The 25,964-nt window shown below is 34.7% G+C and overlaps 1 protein-coding gene across 2 annotated transcripts in view; it reads right to left on the bottom strand.

Moving 5' to 3' along the window:
* The window catches only part of BCAS3 (BCAS3 microtubule associated cell migration factor), a gene marked incomplete at its 3' end in the record, with an annotated part of 574,649 nt that overhangs the window by 370,828 nt on the left and 177,857 nt on the right, over positions 1–25,964 (bottom strand). For both annotated transcript variants that reach the window (XM_079725284.1, XM_079725285.1), the window contains one exon: positions 8,851–8,984. In XM_079725284.1, the coding sequence (XP_079581410.1) occupies positions 8,851–8,984 (134 nt within the window). The remainder of the gene's footprint in view (positions 1–8,850; positions 8,985–25,964) is intronic.

The raw sequence follows: 25,964 nt of genomic DNA, 5'->3' as shown, positions 1-25,964 counted from the left end.
TACCTTTTAACATGCTTTTACTATCATCATATTAAAGATTCAAAGACAATCTTTAATAGATCACTTGTTCCTTTAGTTGGAAGTCCTTTAGATTGGAATACATTAAACTTTACTGTAACTATGTATATGACTGAATGCTAATGTACCATTTAATGTTGTTTTCTGTTTATCCCCCCTGCTTCTTGTGCCTCTGCTCCTCCCTTTCTGCCTACTTTTGAATGAATTGAACATTTTTTAGAATTCCATTTTATATGAAGTTTTGTCTTTTTAGGTGTAGCACATTGAACCTTGAAATAGTATAGTTCCTTGCTCCCACTGAAGCACCAATGGTCCATTATGCTATAGTTATATGCATTACATGTATACAATATAAACCTGAGAAAATGTTAAAATTTCTTACATATAAAAATTATTTTAACATTAAATTTAAAATTTTAACATTCCTACATATTTTAAATGAATTAAAAGAAAGAGAGAAAAAATGCTAATAAGAAATTGATTGTTTCTCACATACTTCATTACTTCCAAGATATCCAAGTTTGCTCTGGTATCATTTCCCTGTGCATGATTTCTAGTGTGGATGTGCAAGGTTTATTGCTCACTCCTTCATTCTTAAATGATACTTTTGCTGGATGGAGAATTTTTGATTACCAGTACTTTTTTCTCTCAGTCCTGTAAACATGTTATTCCACTGCCTTCTGACTTCCATAGTTTCTGATGAGAAGTCAACAGTTTGTTCAAATGTTATTTCTCTGTATGTAACGTGTTATTTTCCTCTGGCTACTTTCAAGATTTGCTTTGGTTTTCAGAAAGTTTACTATGACGTTCTTGTTAAACTTGTGTTTTGTCCTATTCAATTTTTTTTCAATAAATTTGGAAAGTTTTCCATCTTTATTTCTTCATTTTTTTTCCTGCCTCATTCTCTCTGTATCCTCTCCTTCTACATAGATTGAGAGGAATTTTGCTCCAGGATGGATCATATGCAGAGACTCAACCATACCTGATTTGTATGATTTTGATGAGGAGATCTGAACTTTGGAGATGATGATATTTTAAAGAAATTTTAGAGTTAGAGGAGATGTTGTAATGTGTTGAGATCTTCCGGGATGTTTGTATGGAGTAAATACATTTTACACATGAAATAATCCTGAATTTGAAGGGTCAGAGGGTGGACTGTAGTGAGGTAAATAGTGGCTCTAAAAAAGACACATCCAGATTCTAATCCCTGGAACCTACATACAGTACATTATAGACCCAAAGAGTGACTATTACCTTATATGACAAAATATATGATTAATTTCTAGATCTGGAGAAGTTATCCTGGATTATCAGTGTTGACATTAAATGGAATCACAGGTACCCTTATAAGATACAAAGAGGAAAAGACACAGAGAAGAGGAGGAGGAAATGAGACCATAGAGGCAGATACTGGAGTGACGTGGCCATAAGGCAAGAAATGCTGAGGGTCACCAGAAGCTGGAAAAGGCAAAGAACAGATTCTTTGTTAGAACTCTAGAGGGAGTGCAGCCTCACCAGCACCTTGATTTTGGACCTTTGCCTTCCAGGACTGTGAAAAAATAAATTTCTGTTATTTTAAGGCAATTTGGTTTTGTTCTGTTATTTTAAGGTAATTTGTTATGACAACCACAGGAAAGAAATGTGGAGTAAATTTGTATATCGTCCAGAACAATGTGAATTTAATGTTGTGGACTGCCTGTAACTGAGGTTTCTGGGTGGAATGGCAAGCTTATGTTAAGATTTTCATAAACTGCCAACCTATTTTCCAGAGTGGCAGTACCATTGTACATTCCAAACAGCACTGTACGAAGATCGAGTTCCTCCACTCATTGACTTTTTGAGAGCTCCTTAAAATGTGTTGTAGATACCAGACAACTTGTATCTAATCCAAAGGGTTCCTCCTATGTTTTCTTCTAAAGGCTTTATAATCATAGATTTTATATTTAAATCTGTGATCCAATTTCAGTTAATTTTTGTATATGGGATGAGATATGGATTAACACTTTTTTTTTTTGCACATCAATACCCAGACAGACAGTCTATTACCACTGTTGAAAAGACTAACTTGTCTCCACTTTGCACCTTTGTCAAAAATCAATTGTACATATGTATGGAAACATTCCTGAATTAATAAGTCTTATTATCTTTAATGTCTTAATAGCTTTAATAAGTCTTATTATCAGGTAGTGGTAACCCTCCAACTTTGTTTTTCTTTTTCAATATTATTTTGCCCAGTATAAGTCCTATGTACTTCCATATGAATTTGAGAATTAGCTTCTCAATTTCTATCCAAAAAAATTTTTTTTTAATCCTGCTGGGATTTTGATGGAGATTGCAATGAATATATAGATCAGTTTGGACAGAAATGATATTCTAACAATATTAAGTATTCCAGCTCAAGAATATGGTTTAACTCTTTTATTTATTCAGGTCTTTACTCTCAGCAATGTTTTATCGTTTTAGAATATAGTCTTGCACATGGTATAGTCACTATTTTTAAATTTTAACTAATTTTTTTAAAATCACCAATTATTTTTTCCTAGTATGTAGTACCCTGAAGCTTTGTTAAAATCACTTATTAGTTCTAACTTTTTTTGTAGTATCCATTAGATTTTCTACATGTCATCTTTAAATAAACATAATTTTACTTCTTCCTTACTAGTATGATGTCGTTCTTCCTGTGGCTGCAGATTTCTCTACAGATCTCGGGGGTTCTTTCTTTGCAGCTTCCATCTCTCTGGTGCTCTGTCCTGAGAACTCGATGATCTTTGTCTCCCTGGACTCTCATCAACAAAGGGAGTCTACTAGGCTCCATCTGGGTTCCCCCTTCCTGCACCATGGATTCTTTTTTCCTGAACTGATCATCAGCTACTATCAATTAATAATATTAAATAGCTAGATACTTTTCCCCTTGAGTATTAAACATACTAATCATACCATTTTGCAGGACTGCTCTGATAAAGTAAAAGTAACATGTATGCAGAGGTTTCAAAAGCAAGTTTACCATTTATCAAAATTAGCATGTTAAGTACAAAAACTACTTGTGTCTGCTTCAGTAAGACTTTACAGAAGTACATTTAAAAAATATTGTAAGGTCTTACTATATACAACTTCATTGATGAAAACTAAGAATATTTTTCTAACTGCATATGTACTTTATGAGGAAAATTACTGTCAGATGCAGAGGATATCCCAAGTCACAGATCACAAAACAAGTTAATTCAACATAATTAGATCCACATATTTGATTTTTTTTCTTGCCTGATGAAAGTAGCCTCAGAATCCTTGGAAGATTCCAGAAAGACATGATTTTAAAATACTCAAAGGCAGATAGATCACTTGCCATACAGATTTCATCATCAGTGTTAAATTTTATATATCATTTCAAAATTACTTTCAGTAGAAGTTTATAAAAATTAATTTTATGGTCATTAATTGAGTTTCCTTAGATCTTGATGTTTAAAATTTCCAGTCTCCTAAATTACAGGGTGTGACATAGAACAACATAATTTTAATAATGTCTATTTGGTTTTCCTACCTGTTAAATAGGAATAGCATTGTCACTAGCAAACATTAGTACATACAAACATTTGTCCATGTGCAGGGCACTGTTCTACGGATGAGAGACACCAAGAAGCTTAAGCAAGATCTCTATTTCCGGTTGGAAATAAAGGTAAATTAAGTGACAAATAATTCTAATGCAAAAGAGGATCAAAAATAGGTGTAGGGGCTTCCCTGGTGGCGCAGTGGTTGGGAGTCCGCCTGCCGATGCAGGGGACACGAGTTCGTGCCCCGGTCCGGGAAGATCCCACATGCCGCGGAGCGGCTGGGCCCGTGAGCCATGGCCGCTGGGCCTGCACGTCCGGAGCCTGTGCTCCATGGCAGGAGAGGCCACAGCAGTGAGAGGCCCGCGTAACGCAAAAAAAAAAAAAAAAAAAAAAAAAATAGGTGTAAAATTTTTTTAAAAGGTGTGGGTGCTTAAAATAATTCTAGTAGATTATAGCTGAGGTACAGCATATCAGTAAGTAGGGAGGGCAGGACAGGGATTAAAAAACCAGAGTTAAGAAATAAAATGTGCCCTGTATTGTACAACACAGGGAATATAGGCAGTATTTTTAGTAACTATAAATGGAACATAACCTTCAAAAATTGTGAATCACTGTGTTGTAACATATAATATTGTACATCAACCATACTTCAACGAAAAAAAAAATTTTTTAAATAAAATGTGCCCAGCAGCATGTTGAAATAGTAAATCTTTACCTAAAATGCTCACCTAATTAAAAACTTCCATGCAAAAGAAATAAAAACAAATGGTTACTAAATAAGAGTAAGCAAGTTCATTGTACCAGAAAGTTAAGGACACTGTCAAAGAATAATGGAGATAGGTCAAAAGTACATAGATGTCAAGCTAATAGGCTCCAACTGGCCAAATCTGGGATATTTTGAGTATTAAAATAATTATTGAATGACTATAACCCATTTAATAAAGAATCTATTCAATCAAATGATATATGTAAATAAAAGAAGTAATACAAAGCTTGATGAGGAATGGGATATTTACATAGTTTTAACTGACTTGTCTTAACCCGCTATCCACCCAGGGCACAGCATAGAGGCAGCAGACTAAAATGTCCTTCTCCCAATCTTCCCCTGAAAGAAGTACATTTGCGTACTTTAAAGACCACTGTCAGCTTCCTATCAGTCTGCATCTAGGTGCTGAGATACACACCACATTAACAAAATGAAATATGATCATCCCAATAGATGCAGAAAAAACATTTGACACAATTCAACATCCATTCATAATAAAAACTCAATAACGTGAGTATAGAGAGAACGTACCTCAACATAATAAAGGCCGTATATGACAAGCCCACACCTAACATCATACTCAATGGTGAGAAGCTGAAAGCTTTTGCTTAAAATGTGGAGCAAGACAAGGGTGCCCATTTGTGATTCTCTTATTAAACACAGTACTGGAAGTACTAGTCACAGCACTTAGGCAAGAAAAAAATAAACAAATAAAAGGCATTCAAACTGGAATGGAAGAAATAAAACTGTCTCTATTTGAAGATGACATGATCTTATATATACAAAAACCCTAAACACTACACCAAAAAACTGATGAAACTAATAAATTCAGTAAAACTACGGGATACAAAATCAGTTGTTTCTTCACACTAATAACAAACTATCAGAAAGAGAAATTAAGAAAATAATCCCATTTACAATTGCATCAGAAAGAATAAAATACATAGGAAAATTTAACCAATGAGGTGAAAGACCTGCACACTGCAAACCATAAGACACTGATGAAACAAACTGAAGAAGACACAAATAAATGAAAAAATAATCCATGCTCATGAATTAGAAGAATTAATACTGTTAAAATGTCCATACTACCCAAAGCAATCTACAGATTCAATGCAATCTCTATCAAAATTCAAATGGCATTTTTCACAGAACTAGAAAAAAAATCCTAAAATTTGTAGGAATTACCAAAGACCCCAAATAAGAAAAGTAATCATGACAAAGAAGAACAAAGTTGGAAGCATCAAGTTTCTTGATTTCAAACTATATTACAAAGCTAAAGTAATAAAAACAGCATGGAATTGGGGTAAAACCAGATGCTAGCAATAGAGCAAAATAAGAAAGTAAAATAAAGGAGGTACTATTAACAAAGAAAAGACTACAACTATCACTTGTATAGGTATACATTGTTTTAGAGTTCCAACCTAATGTTAACAAGAAAAATAAAATTGAAAACAGTCAAAAATTATCATAATTGTCAGAAAGTATGTTCTACTTATAAAATCCAAGGAAATGTTACTGAAAAAGTACTGGATCTTACAGTAGAGTCTAGCAAAGCAGGAAGATACAAATCTAATACAAAACAATCTATAGTTTATGATACCTCAGCAATAAATAACATTGGATGCAAAAATTCTACATTTAATGATGTGAATTCTAACTGTATTAAAATGTAATTTCAATGCAATCCAAATAAAAAACTCCAAAATATTCTTTATATAACTTAATAGGGTTATTCTAAAATGCATTTCAATGAGAAAATGCCAAAGAATAGCTGGGAAAGTTTTTGAAAATGAACAATAAATCTGCTAAAGTAAGTAAAACAGCATAATGTTGGTAAAAGGTACTGCTTTATTTTTACTTTCTATTAGAGGAATTTTTTTTTTTTTGGCCACGCTGCACAACTTATGGGATCTTAGTTCCCCAACCAGGGATTGAACCCAGTCCCCCCATGGTGAAAGTGCTGACTGAGTCCTAACTACTGGACCACCAGGGAATTCCCTAGAGGAATTTCCTGATATACACTAAGTGCAGAGATTGCTATAATGAACCACCAATATCAGCATCACCCAGCTTTGCATATTGTGTTCAATCTATCTCTTAGTTTGTTTTGTTTTGCCAGAATATTCAAAAGCAAACTAGAGATATCATATCATATTGTTTCACCAATAACTACTTCAGCATGACTTCAGGTTATATGCCTAATAGATTAGGGCTTTAAAAAAAAAAGTAACACAATTACAGACCCAGCAAAATAAACTGGTTAAAATCATATAACTCCCAGTTCAAGGTCAATTTTCTCTGTCTCAAAAATGTCTTTTTTATACCTTGTTTAAATCAGGCTCCAAACAAAGTTCACATATTGAATTTAGTTGGTAAATTGATATGGCTTTTAAGACTCTTGTAATCAACACAACCATATCCCTACTTGTCATGTATTTGCTTTTTTATCTAACCAACACTCCCCTATGGCTAGATTATTTTAAAGCAAATTCCACACTCTTGTATGAATCACAAAAAAATAAGGATATTAAATTCCTTAATAGCATCTACTAAGCCAAATGTTCAAATCTCACCATTTGTATGAAAAATGTATTTTCATACTTGATTTGTATGAAACAGGATTCAAACAAGGTCTACACCTTCTATTTAGATATTATTCTCTAAAATTACTTCTAAGCCCTGCCACAGAGCCTGGTTTTTGTATTGAACTTCCCACATTTTAGATTTCACTAGTTGCACTCTCATGGTATTTAACTTGTCCCTCTATCTATGTATTTTGTTTAATGTGCTAATTAACAAAATTAATTAGCCAGCTTGCAAGGCAGAAATAGAGACACAGATGTAGAGAATGAATGTATGGACACCAAGGGGAGAAAGCGGGATGGGGTGGTGGTGGGATGAATTGGGAGATTGGGATTGACATATATACACTAATATGTATAAAATAGATAACTAATAAGAACCTGCTGTATAAAAAATAAATAAATAAATAATTTTTTAAAAAAGAAGTGCTCATTGTATCTAGTGGCTGAATTAAATTCAGTTTTAATTTCATAGATGATGTTGTATACATCCTAATTACATCATATTGGAAAGCACATGATATAGGTAGGACTATTCCACATTGCTAACATTAAGACTCATTAGCCAAAACCACACACAGATGTTTGTTGCCTAGGTATATTGTTTCATTAGAAATAGCAACACAGTGATTCTTATATTTCTACCTTTTTTAAAAACTGAGGTACAACTGGCATGTGACATTAGTTTCAGGTGCATACCATAATGTATATATTATAAAATGATCAACAAAATAAGTTTAATTTCCAACATCTCTTATTCTGAAATTCTTCAATAAGGAAAAACTTTCCCTCATCAACTACTTGGTCATCTTATTAAATTGATACAAGAAAGGCAGGGTACTTTCTCTTTAATTATCAATTTTTAGAATAATGAGTTTGCTAACAAGCAACATACAGTAATGTCCAATACCTTGCTTTTAAGTATCATTATAAATCATGGGTTTATATATATTAAAGATGTTTCATTCTATTATAGGAAATTTAATGCAAGGTCATGAAAAACAGTATTTTAGACTATTGGGAAAGAATGGACTAGTCAATAAATGTTGTTGGGTCAATGAGCTATCTTTCAGAATAAACTATATACAGAAGTGTACTGGTATATGCATACCCATAGGCTCTGTGAAAGAATATTTGGGATTTAAGGCTATTAAAAAAATCTCAGTATCTACCAAGTGATAATAAGAGTATTAAATACATGTAATACACTCATCATGGTGCTTAATTCAAATGCTCATTATATATATATGGATGTGTGTGTATGCGTGTGTGTGCGCACGCACGCGCACGCATATGTGAGCAGTGATGTGCTGGTAAATGTTAAAAACTGGCTCCCTAAAGAAAAAATAGCCCTGATTTTTAGTGTTGCTGATTTCCATTGTGTAACCACTCCTAATGTGGATGATTTCAATCTACCAATATAACGTCACTACATCCAGAATTGGGGCTAGATGTGCATAACTGATTCTCACTAGCAACTGTGAGCTGGCTCCAGCATACCACTGAATATTATGCATGTAAGTTATATACATTATAAAACTCGATTATTTTCTCGTATATGTGAATATGTATGTATATACATGTATGTGTGTGTGTATGTATGCGTGTATAGAATCAAAATGCCTAGGAGAAGGTCTGGAGAGATGGCTATCATATGGATGACAGCGTTTTCTCTAAGGCTAGAAATGGTATTATGGTAGGGGAGAAGGATAAATGGAACTTCTGTCTTATCAACATCCATTGAATTGTTTACCTACTGCTTATATATTTACTGGATCAAAATAGGATAAAAACTCTTAGTTATCTGACCCAGTCTAAAGAACAATATGAACTCACTAACATTAATGTTAAGCTCCAATATGATACAAATAACCAGCTGGATTAGACGTCATATTACACAAAGAAAACATCTTCTGAAAAATATACAACTTACTTTGGCTTCAGTTTCTCCCCTGTGAAGAGTATACAGATGATGGACAGCACTTTGTGATGAGGACCAAGGATGAGTCAAAATTTGGAAGACATGGAAGTCATGGCCAAGGGTATCTGTTGTGACTAGAAGCATTCCTAAAGGACACACCAAAAAAGGGTAAAAATATAAACCATTATGTATGTGGATGAAATATTTTCACAAAGCATTCATCATGATTTAAAATATTACCAAAGGGAAAAAATGACCAAATATATAAGAAACTTCCCAAAATAAAAAAATTAAAACGCAGGATCTTTTTCCTACGGGAATACAAAACCTAACACCACATCAGTATACAAGCATAGTGACATACTACATATCCAGGTTTTGTGATGTTCTCATACAACTGGTAGAGAAAAGTTTAAATGCCTGAATTTACAGAGTTCACAAGCATTTTCAGATAGCAAATCTGATAACAAAGAATGCAAAAGACTTTCCTCCATGGAATTAAACCCACTTCCACTTTTTCCATTTCTCAAAACCTGAATTATAAGTTTCAATTTATCTACTACTACAACTAGTAATATTCTACTCAATTCACCAATTTAAAACTTGTTTCTACTCTAGCATAATATTTACTTAAATTCCCAACAGTGTCTTTCACAAAGCAAATTTTGATGAGATGTCATAGCTAAGAATTCTGTGCCCAACACAAGGTCACAAAAATTTTGTTTTCCTGTCCAATTTCTCAGTTTTGTATTTAACCTTTAGGTCTATCATCCATTTTGTGTTAATTTTTGTATAAAGTGTGAGGTATAAGACAAAGTAAATTTTTTGCAAATAATGTTCAATTGTTTCAGCAGGATTAACTTGAAGAGACTATTCTTTATCCATTAAATGTTTAATCTACTCTAAATCCACTGTCAACATGCCAAAGATCAACTGGCTATATTTGTGTAGTTCTTTTTCCAGAAGTTCTATTCTGTTCTATTGATTTCTATGTTTATACTATCATTAATACCACACTTTCTTAATTTACGGTAACTTTGAGGGAAACTTTGAAATCAAGTAAAGCAAGTCCTCGTTTTCTGACCTTTCTCAAGATTGTTTTAGCTGTTCCAATTCCTTTGCCTTTCCAAACACCGATTCAGCTTTTTGATATCTACAGTGGCGATAATGGACATCTTAACAATATTGATTCTTCTGATCTATGAACACCTCATATTTCTTTAATTGTTTTTATTTTATTTATTTATTTTTGGCTGTGTTGGGTCTTCGTTGCTGTGCCTGGGCTTTCTCTAGTTGTGGCAAGCAGGAGCCACTCTTCGTTGAGGTGTGCAGGCTTCTCATTGCAGTGGCTTCTCTTGTTACGGAGCACGGGCTCTAGGCATGTAAGCTTCAGTAGTTGTGGCATGTGGGTTCAGTAGTTGTGGCTCGTGGGCTCTAGAACGCAGGCTCAGTAGTTGTGGCACACGGGCTTCGTTGCTCCATGGCATGTGGGATCTTCCCAGACCAGGGCTCGAACCCATGTCCCCTGCATTGGCAGGCTGATTCTTAACCACTGCACCACAAGGAAAGCCCCAACACCTCATTTTTCTTGATATGTGTGTTCTCTGACTTTTTGTTCCTTGTTCAGCACACTGATTATAAATATATTTTCTTAGAGCTACTATAAATGGTACTCTATTTCAATTATCAATTTTTCCTTGTTAGTATATAGAGATATAATTGACATTTATATATACATGTGTGCATACCTATATAGTCTGCCAATTCTAGGAGTTTTTATGTAGATTACATGGAATTTTCTTTCCAAACATACAGTATGTGAATAGACATAGTTTGATTTTTTTCCTTTCCAAACCGCACGCCTTTTTTTTCTTTTTCTTGACTTACTACATTTGCTGAGGTAAACAGGAATGGTGAGAAGCAATATTCATGCCTTGTTCCATATTTTAGGAGAAAGCATTCAATCTTTAAGTTATGATGCCAGCTGTAGATTTTTTGTAAATGCCCTGTATCAAGTTAAGGACATTCCTCCTTTCTACTTGTAATTTGTTGAGAGTTTTAATAATGAACAGATGTCAAATTTTTCTAGTGCTTTTCTGCACCTATGAGATGATTACCTGGTTTTTCTTCTTTGGCCAATTAATATGGTAAATTTTAATAATGAAAAGTTATCAAATGTGGAACAATCTTGCATTCCTGGGATAAACTCCCCTTGGTCAAAATCCTTTATTATAGGCTGCTGCATTGAATTAGCTAAAATTTTGTTGAAGATTTTCGTGACTGTGTCCCTGACGGATACTGATTTGTAGTTTTCTTTTCTAATAATGTGTTCGTCTATTTCTGGTATCAGGGTAAAGCTGGTCTTGTTGCAGAATGCTCCTTTTATTTTCTAGAAGAAATACTTAAATAAATTTCCAGTAGAATTTGCCAGTAAAACCATGTGGGCCTTTTTGTGTGTGTGTGAAGATTTTTAGATATTTATACTAATTTAATTTCTCTTTAATTTAAATTTTGTTAATTTAAAATGTAAAATGTAATTTTTCTTCTTGGAGGAATTACTCTCTATAACTCAAGGATACCGTCTGTAGGGTCTTCAGTACACTTTTTCATTCCTGATACCGAAAATTTGTATCTTTTCTCTTCTTTTCTTGGCGGTCTAGCTAGATCTTTTCAAGGAAACCATTTTGGTGTCATTGGTTTTCTCTTTTCCATTTCACTGATTTCTCTTACCTTCCTCCTTTTGCTATAACGACCTTCTACTACTATATCCTTCATTTTACTTGCTTTAGTTATATTTCCTCTTTTTTTTCAAGTTTCTTAAGGTTGAAGCTTAGATTACTGTGTCAGGAAGATATGTTTTTTAGTTTCCAAATGTTTGGGTATCTTCCAGGTATCATTCATATATTGATTTCTAGTTTAATTCCATTACGAGAAGAAATTAGTTTTATGTCTCAGAATGATATATCTTGAACACCTGGTGTGTCTTATCAGTGTCAATTTAATTTAATTGATAGTGTTATTTGGATCTTCAACATCCTTACTTATTGATTGCCTACTTTCATGTTCTATTACTGCGTAGAAGTTAACATTTCCAAGCATAATCATAAGTATGCTTTTTTTCCCAGTTATATAAGCTCCCTAAATATCAGACCTTTTTTTTAATATAAATTTACTTATTTATTTACTTATGGCTGTGTTGGGTCTTTGTTGCTGAGCGCAGGCTTTCTCTAGATGCAGTGAGCGGGGGCTACTCTTCGTTGCAGTGCGTGGGCTTCTCATTGTGGTGGCTTCTCTTGTTGCAGAGCACTAGGCTCTAGGCATGCAGGCTCAGTAGTTGTGGCACGTGGGCTCAGTAGTTGTGGCTCGCTGGCTCTAGAGTGCAGGCTCAGTAGTTGTGGCGCATGGGCTTAGTTGCCCGCGGCATGTGGGATCTTCCCGGACCAGGGCTCAAACCTGTGTCCCCTGCATTGGCAGGCGGATTCTTAACCACTGTGCCACCAGGGAAGCCCCAGACCTACTTTTTCTTAAGTTCATACACACTTAGGATTATTGTGAGTTCTTGGTGAATTACCTCTTTTATCATAATGTCCCATTTTAACCCTAATATTTCCCTTGATCTGAAGTAAACTTTTTCTGATATTGGTATCACCACTTCTGTTTTGCATTGATTGGTATATGCATGGTATACACTTTTTTATTATTTTGCTTTCACAATCAATATATTATAAAATGACTGTGTTTTGGACAGTCATCGGGATCTAGTTCTGGGGTTTTTTATTCCAATCTCAGACTTTTAATTGCTGTTTGTACATCATTCACATTTAGTGTGACTTATGGGTAGGGCTGAATTTACATCTACCATTTTGTTATTTTTTTATTGTACCCTTTTTTCTGATTATACCCTTTTTTTTTTTTCCTTTTTAAAAAATTTTTGTTTTATATTGGAGTACTGTTGATTAACAATGTTGTGTTAGTTTCAGGTGTACAGCAAAGTCATTCAGTTATACCTATACATGTATCTATTCTTTTTCAAGTTATTTTCCCATTTAAGTTATTACTGAATATTGAGCAGAGTTCCCTGTGCAATACATAGGTCCTTGTTGGTTATATATTTTAAGTTGTACCCTTGTTTTTGATTTTTGTTTATCTGCTCTTGCTTCCTTCCCATTCTTTGGATAATTTCACTGTTTTTAATATCCAATTTTAATTTGTCTATTGGTTTTTACTAGTTGTTCTAGAGATGATAATACACATATTTAAATTTGTGTGTGTTTGTTATTATTTTGTCTAGAATTTTTATTTGTTTTCTGTGGGAAACAGAAGCAGAATCATATTTTTTAATTCCTAAAACTTTTCTTTGCTGAAAGAAAAGATTATGAAAGAATATTAAGTACCATGTGGAAAGATAAAATAGGCATTTATATGGGAAGATGAAGTATATTTGAGTTTGCTATTTATTGGCTAATATAAGGTATAGCTCTAGTCATTACATTAGATTAAAACATAGCAATATTAGATGACAGTGTCTTGGCTATTTCCGAGAATACATTTTAGATGATGAAAAGTGTCATTTATTGAGATCTACTTCAAATCTCTAACATTTTATATAATACTGCCACCCACTCTATGCCTAGCTATCATCATGAGGTCACTGACATACTTAATATTCTTTCCATATCGTTGTTGTTATTCAAGCAATAAATTTCTAAGATGGGACATGTTCTTTTTTGTGGACAGTATTTGACCCCTACTTTTTGCTTAGTTATGGTAAGTTTGAATGATCACAATTCTACTACTATGTTCCGATTCCACATTCCCACAAAATTATTTTCTGCATATGACAATTCAGTGGAAACATTCTAACAGCAAATGTGATGAACTTATATTTATATATTACTCATCTACTGAACATAAACTTCACTTGGTTTCTTTTATTAGCATATCAATATTTTACTCATAATTAGCATTCAAATAATAGTCCCATTAAGCAAATCAAAACTATTATTGTTTTGCATATGAAAGATAATCACAGATGAAAACTTTTCAACGTGCTCCTAGTTTTTCAAGCTGACATCAATATCTGTTTGGTTTCTAAAATGCAAAACAAATTGAAATCTTTAGACAATTAGTCCTTTGAAAATTTATCCTTATTATCGTCTGTGTATACTGTCTCCAAAGTTTTCTTTTTCCACTTCTCCATGCGAATGTGGCTTCTATAATCCAGCAATGAGCTCACTTTTTTGACAAAACTTTAAAACAATTTTTTTTAACTTTTAAAAAGTAGAGAGGAAAGGAAGAAATAGCTAGTATAGTACTATACCAATAACATGCTTTCTTTTAATTTATAATTTCCTCTTTTGCACATCTGCTGGGAGAAATGACAAGCTTCTTTTTTCTAGAAAACAAGTTAAAAAGCAGATATACATAAAAGGAAAGACATGTACAGAGTAGACTGTGGCTTGAGAACTATTTATGCAGCATCAGAAGACTAAACCAGACTCTAGCCTGGCCATAAACTAAACCCACGCCCCAGATGAGGTGCCAAGCCACAAAAAGCATTTGCGTCATCTGGGAATACAAGGAAAAGAAGGACTTCTAATTATAGGGCCTGGAAGCGGAAGCCTAGAGTGATTAGCTGTTTAGGCGCTGCTGTATGTTTATCTGGAAGCTTCCTCTCCTTCACTCTCAGCCTTAAGTTTGATAGATGAGCGTTAGCATTAGAGGGTGGGGACTAAAGCTGCTGATGGTACATGGTGTTCTCCAAAATCTGAGGTAGCTGAAGACTGAACATTAAGGCTTTTGCGGCCTCATAAGAACATAAGTCTTTTCAACTGGGCGTCAGCTGGTTAACCCGAAAGGCAAAATTAAAGAGTAGCAAACCTTGACTGGGCATATGCTATAAGATCTTGGAAACATGAGTAGGGAAGCCTTTTTTGCTATATACTATTTATAACACCTACCTAATTGTATGGTTCTTTATCACATACACACATATGAACTGGAAGACAAATTACCAGCTATTCACACTCTCTCCAAAAAGAGACATATGCTGGGTCATATAGAAATCTTTACAGGAATTCAGATTATTACCACTCAAAAAATAATAGTATGTTTTAGTATTAACTCTTGTGAATTTAATACTTCCCCATCAATACTTATACAGATGGAAACTTAAAAATTATTAAAGTTTGTAATCTTTAAATGTCCTAACATCTTCATTTAAATAATTATTTTCTTCCTTTCATTTTGCATCATGAAATTGTTAAGCTTCTAAAGACATCTTTAGCCATATCCAACAGGTAAATATTCTAGTATTCATTACTTTCAACAGTTTATTCATCCAACAGACATAGAGGAAAAGTGGTAAATGTCTATGTATATCCGTATTGTTCCAAGTGGCTGGATATATTTCTTGTCACAAGCCAGAATAATTTTTAAACTATATTAACCTTTATTAATGTGTAATTTATATAAAACACACTCATTTAAAGTGTACAGTTTGATGACTATGACAAGTATGTATACCTATGCAGCTACTACCATAATCAAGATAGAGAACATGTGAAAAAATTCCCTTGTGTCCACTTGCAGTCCATCCCCTCCCCATCGCCTGGCCCCAGGCAACCACTGATTGGCTTTCTGTCATTATGAATTAATATTGCCGACTTGAGCATTTCATGTAATGGAATCATGTAATATTTTGCTAAACCTATTCACTACAGGTAAGAGTAGTCCGTGCACTTATTTATATTATTGAGTAGTGTTCCATTATATGGATATATGACAATTATATATCCATTAAGCAGCTGATTCTTGTTTTTGGCTGTTGTGGAGATTTAAGTACAAGTCTCTCTGTGGACATATGTTTTCATTTCTCTTAGGTGAATATTTAGGAGGGGAATTGCTGGGTTATACGTACACTTAACTGTATAAGAAACTGGGAAAACATTTTTCCAAAGTGGCTGTATCATTTTACCTTCCCGTGAACTCCATAATTTTGCAACATTTGGTACTGCCGCTCTTTTTAAATTTAATCACTTCAGTGAGCACTTGGTGGTTTCTTGTGGTTTAAATATGTTATGTTCCTTGGTGATCAGTGATGTTGGGGTGCTAAGTGGCTATTTACATATTTTCTTTTGTGACATGATTGTTCAAATCTTTTGCCCATATTAAATTGTTTGGTATTTATTTTATATACATTAAAAGTATATTTATATTACATTATAAAATACATATAAACTTATATATGTATATATTTATTTCAAATATTTTCTCCCAGTTTATGGCATCCCACTTCATTTGCTTAACCGTATGTATCCCAAAAGGTTTAATGACGACCAATCTGACGGTTTGTTTACTTGGTGTCCTATCTAAGAAATCTTCCCCTATCCCTCCTGGGTCACAATAATATAATCCTTCTGTTTTCTTTTTGAAGGTTTATAGTTTCAGGTTTTAAATTAAGTCTATGATTGATTTTGAGTCAAATTTTTGTGTATGGTGTTAAAGAAAAGTTTATTTTTTCCCAAATGGATATGCCAGGTATTCTCGCACCATTTGTTGAGAAAACTATTCTATCCCTAACAAATTACTTGACACTTTGGTCGAATATCAAATGACCGTAAGTGTTTGATCAATTCCTGGATTCTATTCCATCCATCTATGACTATATTTACCCAAAACCATCTTTTCTACATTACTGTAGATTTATCAAGTAAGTGAGAAATTTAGGTAGTTTCAGTTTTTAAAATTTACTCATCTTTTTCAAGATTGATTTGACTATTTTAGAGCATTTGAATCTCCATATAATTTTAGAATAAGCTTCCGTTGATTATTCTTGGTTTAAACATTCACTTTTAATAAAGCTGTTCACTATTAGTGAACAGTATTAACACAAAACACTCATAGGATATCAAAGCACAACAGTGATAAAACATTTTTATGAAAACATGGTTTTCTACCATAATTGAATTAATGAGTTTTCTCACCATATAATTAATTGTAACATCACAACATAGAAGGTAACTAGGATGGCAAAAATGTAAAATTTTTAGATAAAGCAGTTACCTTGGGAACATTCTTATGTACCAACACAATGCTACCATCCTCAAAGAAAAATTATATACACAGATACAGATAAACACACACGCACACACAGAGCAATACTAACTTAATGTCACAGACAATCATTGCTACAAGTTCATAATAAAATACATTGCAAATTGAGGTTAGTAGGATTTTGGTAGACAGATCAGTCTGCTTAGAAGACATATTTTATGTATTAAGACTATAAGATATAAATTGAAAGGTAAATTTGGAAATTTAGGAATTTCCAAAGGAATGCCATTTGATGTACTTCACAGATGTATGAAACAGAACTTTAAAATTTTCTGGTTGGAGTTTATGTGTGTGTGTGTGTGTGTGTGTGTGTAGATATATATATAGTTAGAAATTCACCAAGCTATACACTTAAGATTTGTACAATCTGTACCATATAACTACAGTTCAATAAAAATGAAGACGAACCAAAACAATAACAAGGGTGAGGGAACAAGATAACATTGGTGTTTTTATCTACAGTGAAAGAAGAGAGGGAAAAGATAAAGATGCTAAAGAGAGAAGTTAGAGAGTTAAAACACTACCCCTATGGGGGAAAAAACACACCAAAAAATAAAGAAAGAACATAGCAGTCATAGAGGGATGTATAAGAAATACAGATACATAGTGAGGAGTCAAGAAAGAGGTCTACAAGTCTCAGATGTGCAGCGTGGCCAAATGAGTGGTCAAAGCACCATTATTCATGAATTCCACTGTGTATATATGAAAATATAACAGATTTCATTCAGGGTTCTAACAGGGGAGATCAGAAACCATGTAACACATAATGATTAGATGGAAGATAAAATTTGGTCATCACTTAACACTTTCATTTTGGGTATATTTGCAAACGTAGCAAATATTAGAAAATAGGTCTATATCTATTATAGCCAAATACAATGGCTTCTTAGCCCATCAAAAAGATATGACTTGAAAAAAGAGAGACCAACAACAATAACAAGAACAATCAAAATTTCCCATGAAATAATGGAGGTATAGGGGTGGGGGGAGTGAACTTAGTTCATTTTTAATTAAATAATAATTTTATTTTTTCTATGCTATTGGTAAGACTTTGTAAGACTTGGTTAAGATTATATTTATTAATTTTGAATAGACTGCTGCTTTCACATTTTCCTTCTCATCCTCCATTCCTGTACCCACTCCCATCCTTTCACACTATAGGCACCCACCATACTGAATTTAATATATGTCCTTTGAAATATGCTTATCCTTGAAAAATACTTAAACTGTTTTCAGAGTACTGTTCAAAATACTGAAAAAAAAAATATTTAACATATGGCAAGAATACAGACCAATCTGAAAGAGGAAACTGAAACAAGCCTGAAGCTAGGGGAGGGCCAGAGCATTCTGGAAGAGTGGAAAGGAGAAGGGACAACAATATTCAAGTACTTTACTGTTTTAAAGTTGTCCTTTAAAAAGTATAATTCAACCTTGGCTACTTTGCCTGTATGTACTTGGTTACAGATATCCTTCTTTACCTTCTTCAAAATTTAATACTGGGTCTATATTGTTGTTGTAGCTAGAGTGTTACAGGCATATATATTTACTTCACGTTTTTACACAGTATGCCACTGTATACATTCACATCTTTCATTAGTTCATTCAGTATTAACTGAGCATCTCTGCTGTGGCAGTGGTGGCAGTGAAGGAGCAGGGCCCCTCCTTACTAAAGGGCATCCAGGATTCCAGGGCTGGATTAGCACCTTTGTGGGCTCTGGACATTTTTGCCTTCATGGACCACCCCCCCCCACCACTCCAGGAAAAAACTATTTTATGACTGCTGTTGTTGGTTTCAAACGTGTATTAGGCATTCTATCAACCTAAAAGTTTATATATATATATATTGCATTTAAAAGGAATGAAACATTTTGTTGGAACCCTAAAATTATTGTGGGCCCTAGGCATGGTGCCTACTGTACTTTATGGCATATCAAACCTGAAAAGTTTGACACTCATACAAGCCTAGTGCCACAATGAACAGAGTGAAGACAACAAATTCTCCAAGGAGCAATCCATTACATGAGTAAAAGACATCACTTCACAAGATGAAAAAACAGGAGAGTAACTACAGACCTCTAATGGAAACATCCCCTTGTTGGTGGGGGGGGGCGGAGGGTGGCAATAAACTCTTCAAGCTGTTCTTGCATTGTTAATGATATAGTATGACTGACTAACAGTAATAAACCAAAGCTGTCAGATGAGAGGAAAAATCTAAAGCCACATAATTCTATAAATCTACGAGGCATAGATGTTAACAAAAAATCAAGACAAGGTATTTTTCTGACGACTTGCTATGATCAATGGGGAAAACTGTGCAAAAAAGAAAAATCCAACTTTTTAAATGATTAACCCAAGACCACCATCACCTTTCGATATATAGCATTTAAGTAACCAGAAAAATTTCAAGTCTGTTAAAGATGCAGTCAAGCATCCAAAGGGGTACATGTTTAATCTGCTTTACTAGAGACCCAATGTTCACTTTCCTTTTATTAATGGATGGAAAAGCAATTTCCCTGCCAAGGAAGGGTAATTATTTAAAACGTAGATGTGTTGCCCTTCACATCTCTAGGCTACTCAGTTGGCAGAAGTAACGCCTCTGGAAGGCAGATCAATTATTTACCGAATTAAAGACAACAGGTCTGTTTGAGAAACGTCAGGCTCATTGCAAGGAGTTGAGAATTTCTTCCTTACATTTCATTAATTACATTTCCAATTTAATTAATAAAGATACACATATCTTCTTTGGTGTCAAATGCCATACAATTAATAATATGCCAATCTAGTGTACCAAGTCACACAAATATGATGTAGTTTCCACAAGATATTTTAAATTTAATTTCAATATTAATTACCTGTGATATGCATCTGCATTTAATATAACTGGCACCATGGAATAATCCCACAATTGAGGGAGGGAGACAATTCTTGTTCAAATCACAAATTGGAAGTAAGTTGGTTTTATTCAACAAATGACTAATTACATTAAATTAATGCCTTATCTCTGCCCTGCCAGAATATTCCCATAATTATAATGATAGAAAAAGACAATTAATTAATGTAATTATTCAATGTGCACTTACTATCAACTATGTGAAAATTACCAGGCTAATAATACCTGGGGACGAAATAAAAGCTTACCTCTAACAGAAAACATGTTGAAAGGATACTCTTGATGGATATAAATAAAAACTAGGATGAGGGAGGTTAATAATAATGAAAACAACAACAACTGAGACCTCAGTAAGTGTCTCAGTATATTTTATGTATTGTTTAAGATGCCAGTAGAGCCCTCATTTTATTGATGAGGAAACGGAAGTACTGTGAGTGATCCAAGCAGATTAAGTAGCTTGCCTTATTAAGTAGCAGGATGGAGGGGTGACATGATATTTTACATAGGGTCAGGTGAGTCTTCCCAAAATGATACTTAAGATGGGATTCAACAGATAAATAAGAGCCAGGGAAAAGAAGGTTCCAGGCAGAGGTAAAATGATGTAATATGTTTAAGGAGCTGAAAAATAACTAGAATGGCCAAATATGGGAAGAAAAATGTTGATCAGGTTGAAGCAGTGAACTTGTACCAGGCTGTAATACTTTTCGACAATACACTCAATAATAAGGAAGTTGTTGAAAGATGGAAGTATCATTAACATTTAACATTTCTTACAAAATATGTGAATATCTTAAAATGGAAGTAAACATGGAGTATGATACAACAATCACAGTTGAACAGAATAACCTAGAATTGGGCTGTGATCAAACAAGACTTTCTAAAAACAAGAATAACTGAACGATTCTCATACATACTGTTATAGAGTAAATGTTTGTACAGCCCCCAAATTCCTATACTGAAATGCTAAAAACCCAGTGTGGCTATATGTGGAATGGGGGGTGGGGGGTGGTCTCTGTGGAAGTAACTAAGTTTAAATGAGGTCATAAGGGTGAGGCCCTGATCTGACAGTATTAGTATCCTGGTAAGAAGAGTCACCACAGAGACCGCTCACGCTCTCTCTCTCTCTCTCTCTCTCTCTCTCTCTGTCTCTCTCTCTCTCTCCCTGCTCCCTTGTACCAAGGAAAGGCCATGTGGTGACACATCGAGAAGGTGGCTATTTCTTAGCCAGGAAGAAACACCTCAGTAGAAACCATCAGCTGGAAACTTGATCTTGGACTTCCAGCCTCAATCACTGTAGGAAAAGAAATTTGTTGTTTAAGCCACCGAGCCTATGGTATTGCATTCTGACAGCCCGAGATGACTAGTACATGTACACAGGTTATTGTCTAAACCTAGTATCATAGAGAACATTTTACATGTCAAATGACCAGTGAGCAGGATTCTGGGATGGATTTATAAAATCAAAAGAGGCTATTGTTCTTGCTCTATAACAACCTGATGAAGAACATAATAAAGTTGTAAAAAACACTATTTGAAAGTTCAATAAGTAAAAGTAGCTGCTCTCACCTTGAGCAGAACAGCAGGAGGAAGAGGGGTCCAAGATAGGTAAGGATAAGGAGAACTCAGCAACCTTCTGAAAAATTTTCAATGGCTCAATTTGAGCTGACGCGACAAATTAGAATACCACCCCCACAAAAGTACAACTCTGTACCCGATTAATCAAGAGGATTAAGATTAATAATGCCAAAAGCTGTGAATAAAGAAAGAGAGCTGACAGTTGCTGAAAGAAAAAATAACCGCTGAACTAAACTATCATATCTAGTTGACATATTCCTCAAAATTATGAGCAAAATACAGATACTGTCAATCAAAAAATCCTTTAAAAAAGTAATCTTTATCAGAGAAACCAGAAATAGCCAACAGAAGTATGTTATTGAGGAAAAGTACAAAAGCAATTCAATGGAGGAAGGACAGTATCTTGAAAAAATTATGAAGTAGCAAAGAACAGGGGAAAACCATGACCTAAACCTGGTTATAAACCTAAAATAACACAAAGGGGATAATAAATTTAAATATAAATACAGGGACTTCCCTGGTGGTCCAGTGGTTAAGAATCCACCTTCCAATGCAGGAGACATGGGTTCAATCCCTGGTCAGGGAACTAAGATCCCACATGCCACAGGGCAACTAAGCCCATGTGCCACAACTACTGAGCCCATGCGCCACAACTAGAGAGGCTGCATGCCCCAACTACTGAGCACGCACGCTCTGGAGCCCACACACCACAATTAGAGAGAGCCCTCACCGCAACAAAGCCCTCATCCCACATGCTGCAACAAAGATCTTGAGTGCTGCAACTAAGACCCGACACAGCCAAGTAAATAAAATTTAAAAAAAAAGTTCACAAATGTATAGCATAATCCCAAATTAATGAATAAAAAAATTATTTTAAAAATTGGGCTTCCCTGATGGTGCAATGGGTAAGAATCCACCTGCCAATGCAAAGGACACAGGTTCAAGCCCTGGTCCAGGAAGATCCCACATGCCACGGAGCAACTAAGCCCGTGCACCACAACTACTGAGTCTGCGCTCTCGAGCCGGCGAGACACAACTACTGAGCCCGTGTGCCACAACTACTGAAGCCCACGCACCCTAGAGCCCGTGCTCCACAACAAGAGAAGCCACCACAATAAGAGGACCACGCACCACGATGAAGAGTAGCCCCCACTCACCACAACTAGAGAAAGCCCGCGCTCAGCAATGAAGACCCAACACAGTCATAAATAAATAAATAAATAAATAAATAAATAAATAGGAAAAATGGATTTCACAAAAAGTAAAGAATTTTGCTCTGCAAAGGACCCTATTAAAAATACAAAAGGAAAAACTTCTTACTGGGAAAAAAGATTTCCACATCACATATCTTACAGAGGACCTAGAAAATGATGAGACTACCAAATGCTAGCAAGAATACAGAGAGACCATGTCTAGAGGATTAAAGGGAAGTATGAGAATAATGTCTCACCAAGTAGGGAAAATCAATAAAGAGATAATATTATAAAAAGAAACAAATAGAAATCTGGAGTAGAAAAGTATTTACAATAACTGAAATGAATAATTCAATAGACGGGCTGGCTCGAAAGGCAGATTTAAACAGCAGAAGAAATCAGTTGAGAGTATCCAGCTTGACAAAAAAAGAACGAGGAAAAATGAACAGAGCCTCTGAGATCTGTGGGATACTATCGAGGAGGTGAATCTACAGGAGTCCCAGAAGGAAAGAAGAGGGGAAAAGAGGCAGAAATAATGACTGAGAAGTCCCAAATTTCATGAAAAACATTTAGGACAGTGAAACTACTTTGTATGATACTATAATGGTGAGCACATGTTCATATTAATTTTTTAAAGCCCATAGAAATTACACCACCAAGAGTGAACCCTAATGTAAACTGTGGACGTTGGATGATAATAATGTGTCAACATGCGTTCATCAACTGTAAGAAAATGATCAATGTGGTGTGGAATGCTGTTAGCGTGGGAGGTTGTTGGTTAGGCCTGAGGGGTGGGGGGGATGGGAGAAAGCTGGAATACGAGAGCTCTCTGCACTTTCCATTCACTTTTGCTGTGGACCTAAAACTGCTCTAAAAAATAGCTTATTAATTTTAAAAGAAGTTCCCTAGAAAAGGTTGAAAATACAATAGAAAATATACACATCGTGTATCTAAATAATTGAAAGCAACAAACTTACACCACCCATATTGAATCTGCCTAGATCTAAGCATGATGCCTCTCTGGTTCTTCTAACCAAATCATAAATGTTGGCATTAAAATATTTGTTTTAATTCAGCACTCAGTCACAGCTAATAAACAAGAATGGGAAGGAGAAATTGAAAAACAAACTGAATGCAGCTGCTGAACTGAAATTTTCACAGCTCTATTTAATGGTATCCCTTGATTTCTTTTCTGAATAGGTCCCATACAAGGCTGAACTGCATGCCACCCAGTCAAACAACCTACATTTTCTCCTTAATTCACTTTGCAGTGTTATTCCATCATGTACACTGTTTCTAAAATTTCTCAGGAGGTGGACAACATTCCTGGTTTGTTCCTGAATTTTGATATACAGGACATGGTAATAATTCTGGCAGCTAAAAATATGCCTCTCTAAGGGCTTCCCTGGTGGCGCAGTGGTTGACAGTCCACCTGCCAATGCAGAGGACACGGGTTCGTGCCCCGGTCCGGGAAGATCCCACAATCCACGGAGCGGCTGGGCCCGTGAGCCATGGCCGCTGAGCCTGCTCATCCGGAGCCTGTGCTCCGCAACGGGAGAGGCCACAACAGTGAGAGGCCCGCATACCACACACACACACACAAAAAGCCTCTCTAAATAAAAGTATAACAGTGATACATATATACAGGGAAACCAGTTAGAGAAAATCAGGTTTAAAAACAAAAAACAGGCAATCAACTTTTCTTATATGTTTTGTTTCACTTATTTTTTTAAGTGAACTTCCCTATGCCCATTAAAAGTACTTCAACAAGCACTAATGCTATTATTGGCCACAATACATACCAAATGAAAATGCCTTTAACCAAATAGAGAATTATTAGAGGGTTAGTTACAACTTGAATATAAATAAATTTTGAAATATATATTGGATACATGTAAGGAAAAACTGGGGTATTACTAGAGGATTTACAAAGTTACATTTTAAAAAGGTACTATTTAAACAACAACAAAACAAGTGTTATGGCAAGGGCCTTTTAAATTAGATGCCTTTGTACAAAATAGCAATTAATGAAAGTTCAGAAGCTAACAGAAATAACTTAGCCAGAGAACAGAAAAGTGCCTCATCTTATAAGTAAATTCATAGAGAACTTAAATTTTGATAGAAAATACATTTGATCTCCCCAAAATATTTTAAAGTATTACATAAAAAGTTACAAGGAAAAAAAATAACTACTAAGGTATCCATGCATTTACAAATGGCAAAGGAGCCTCTTGCCTCAAATATTTCATATGTCTGTGTGTATGTCTGAATCCGAGAGTGTTACGATAAAACAAGAAACGTGATACAGAAACTAGACAAGCAAAATAAAATGTCACCTACTGATAGGAGCTGGATAATAGTTAGCAGCCATAGCTGAGCTCAATGCCTTTCTCTAAGACGTTGTGCAGCTACTGAATAGCTAAAATAAAATCAAGGTTTTCAAATCATTGAGAATTGAATATTTTATGTACACACTTGTTCATACTCAAAACAATAAAAGTCATATTCTGAATGGCAAAAATTTTCAGAGATGAACAGTAAATAACTAAGATGAATTGTAAGCAACTGCACTAAATCTGTGTCTACCAGCCTCTATAAAAGATTTTGCAAACCAATTTTGTGAGTGCTTGCTGAATTATGAACCCTCCATTTAATTCAAATTTTTACACAGATACAAAGCATTTTATAAAATTTTGCAGAAATGATGACACATTGAAAAATAAATCTGCCACATAACAAACTGATGAGTCCACTGTATAGCCTCTGCTTCAAAATCTATGTCAAATGTGCCATATTTTTTTTGCCTCATTCATTCAACTAATATTAATTTATATACTCAGGCACTGAATCATTATTTCCTAATCATCTTTTGGTTCCAATTTAGAACTGACTTCCTTTTTAAGAACTTTCTCCAAAAGCAGAAGACCAAGTTAACATTCACCTCCTAGCACTCTGTCCTTACTCCCCAAAGGATTTGTCTTCCTTTTTAAAAAAAAGTCCCTATGCCACCAGCAGACTCCATGGGTAGGGACTGAACCAGGCACTGTGAATGAAGTCTAGCTTCCAATGTGTTTAGTTTAAACAGGTGAAATCACACCAAGCATGAATGGGCTCATAACATTTTAGTGCCATGAACCTTTTCGGCAACATGGTGAAGCCTAGGAACCTCTTTCTCAGAATAATATTTTTTTTAAAGACAAAGTAAAATACTTAGGGTTATAAAAATTGACATGTGGTAGAATATGTTTTTATTAATATATTAAAATATAGGCTCTACCATGATTTTGAACCATAAGCATTATTTAGAGAATTATATAAATAACATCAAAATGATATGAAAATATCCATTATTT

This window comes from Hyperoodon ampullatus (assembly GCF_949752795.1).
Source record: "Hyperoodon ampullatus genome assembly, chromosome: 19".
Lineage (NCBI taxonomy): Eukaryota > Metazoa > Chordata > Mammalia > Artiodactyla > Ziphiidae > Hyperoodon > Hyperoodon ampullatus.
This window is presented reverse-complemented; position numbering and strand designations above follow the sequence as displayed.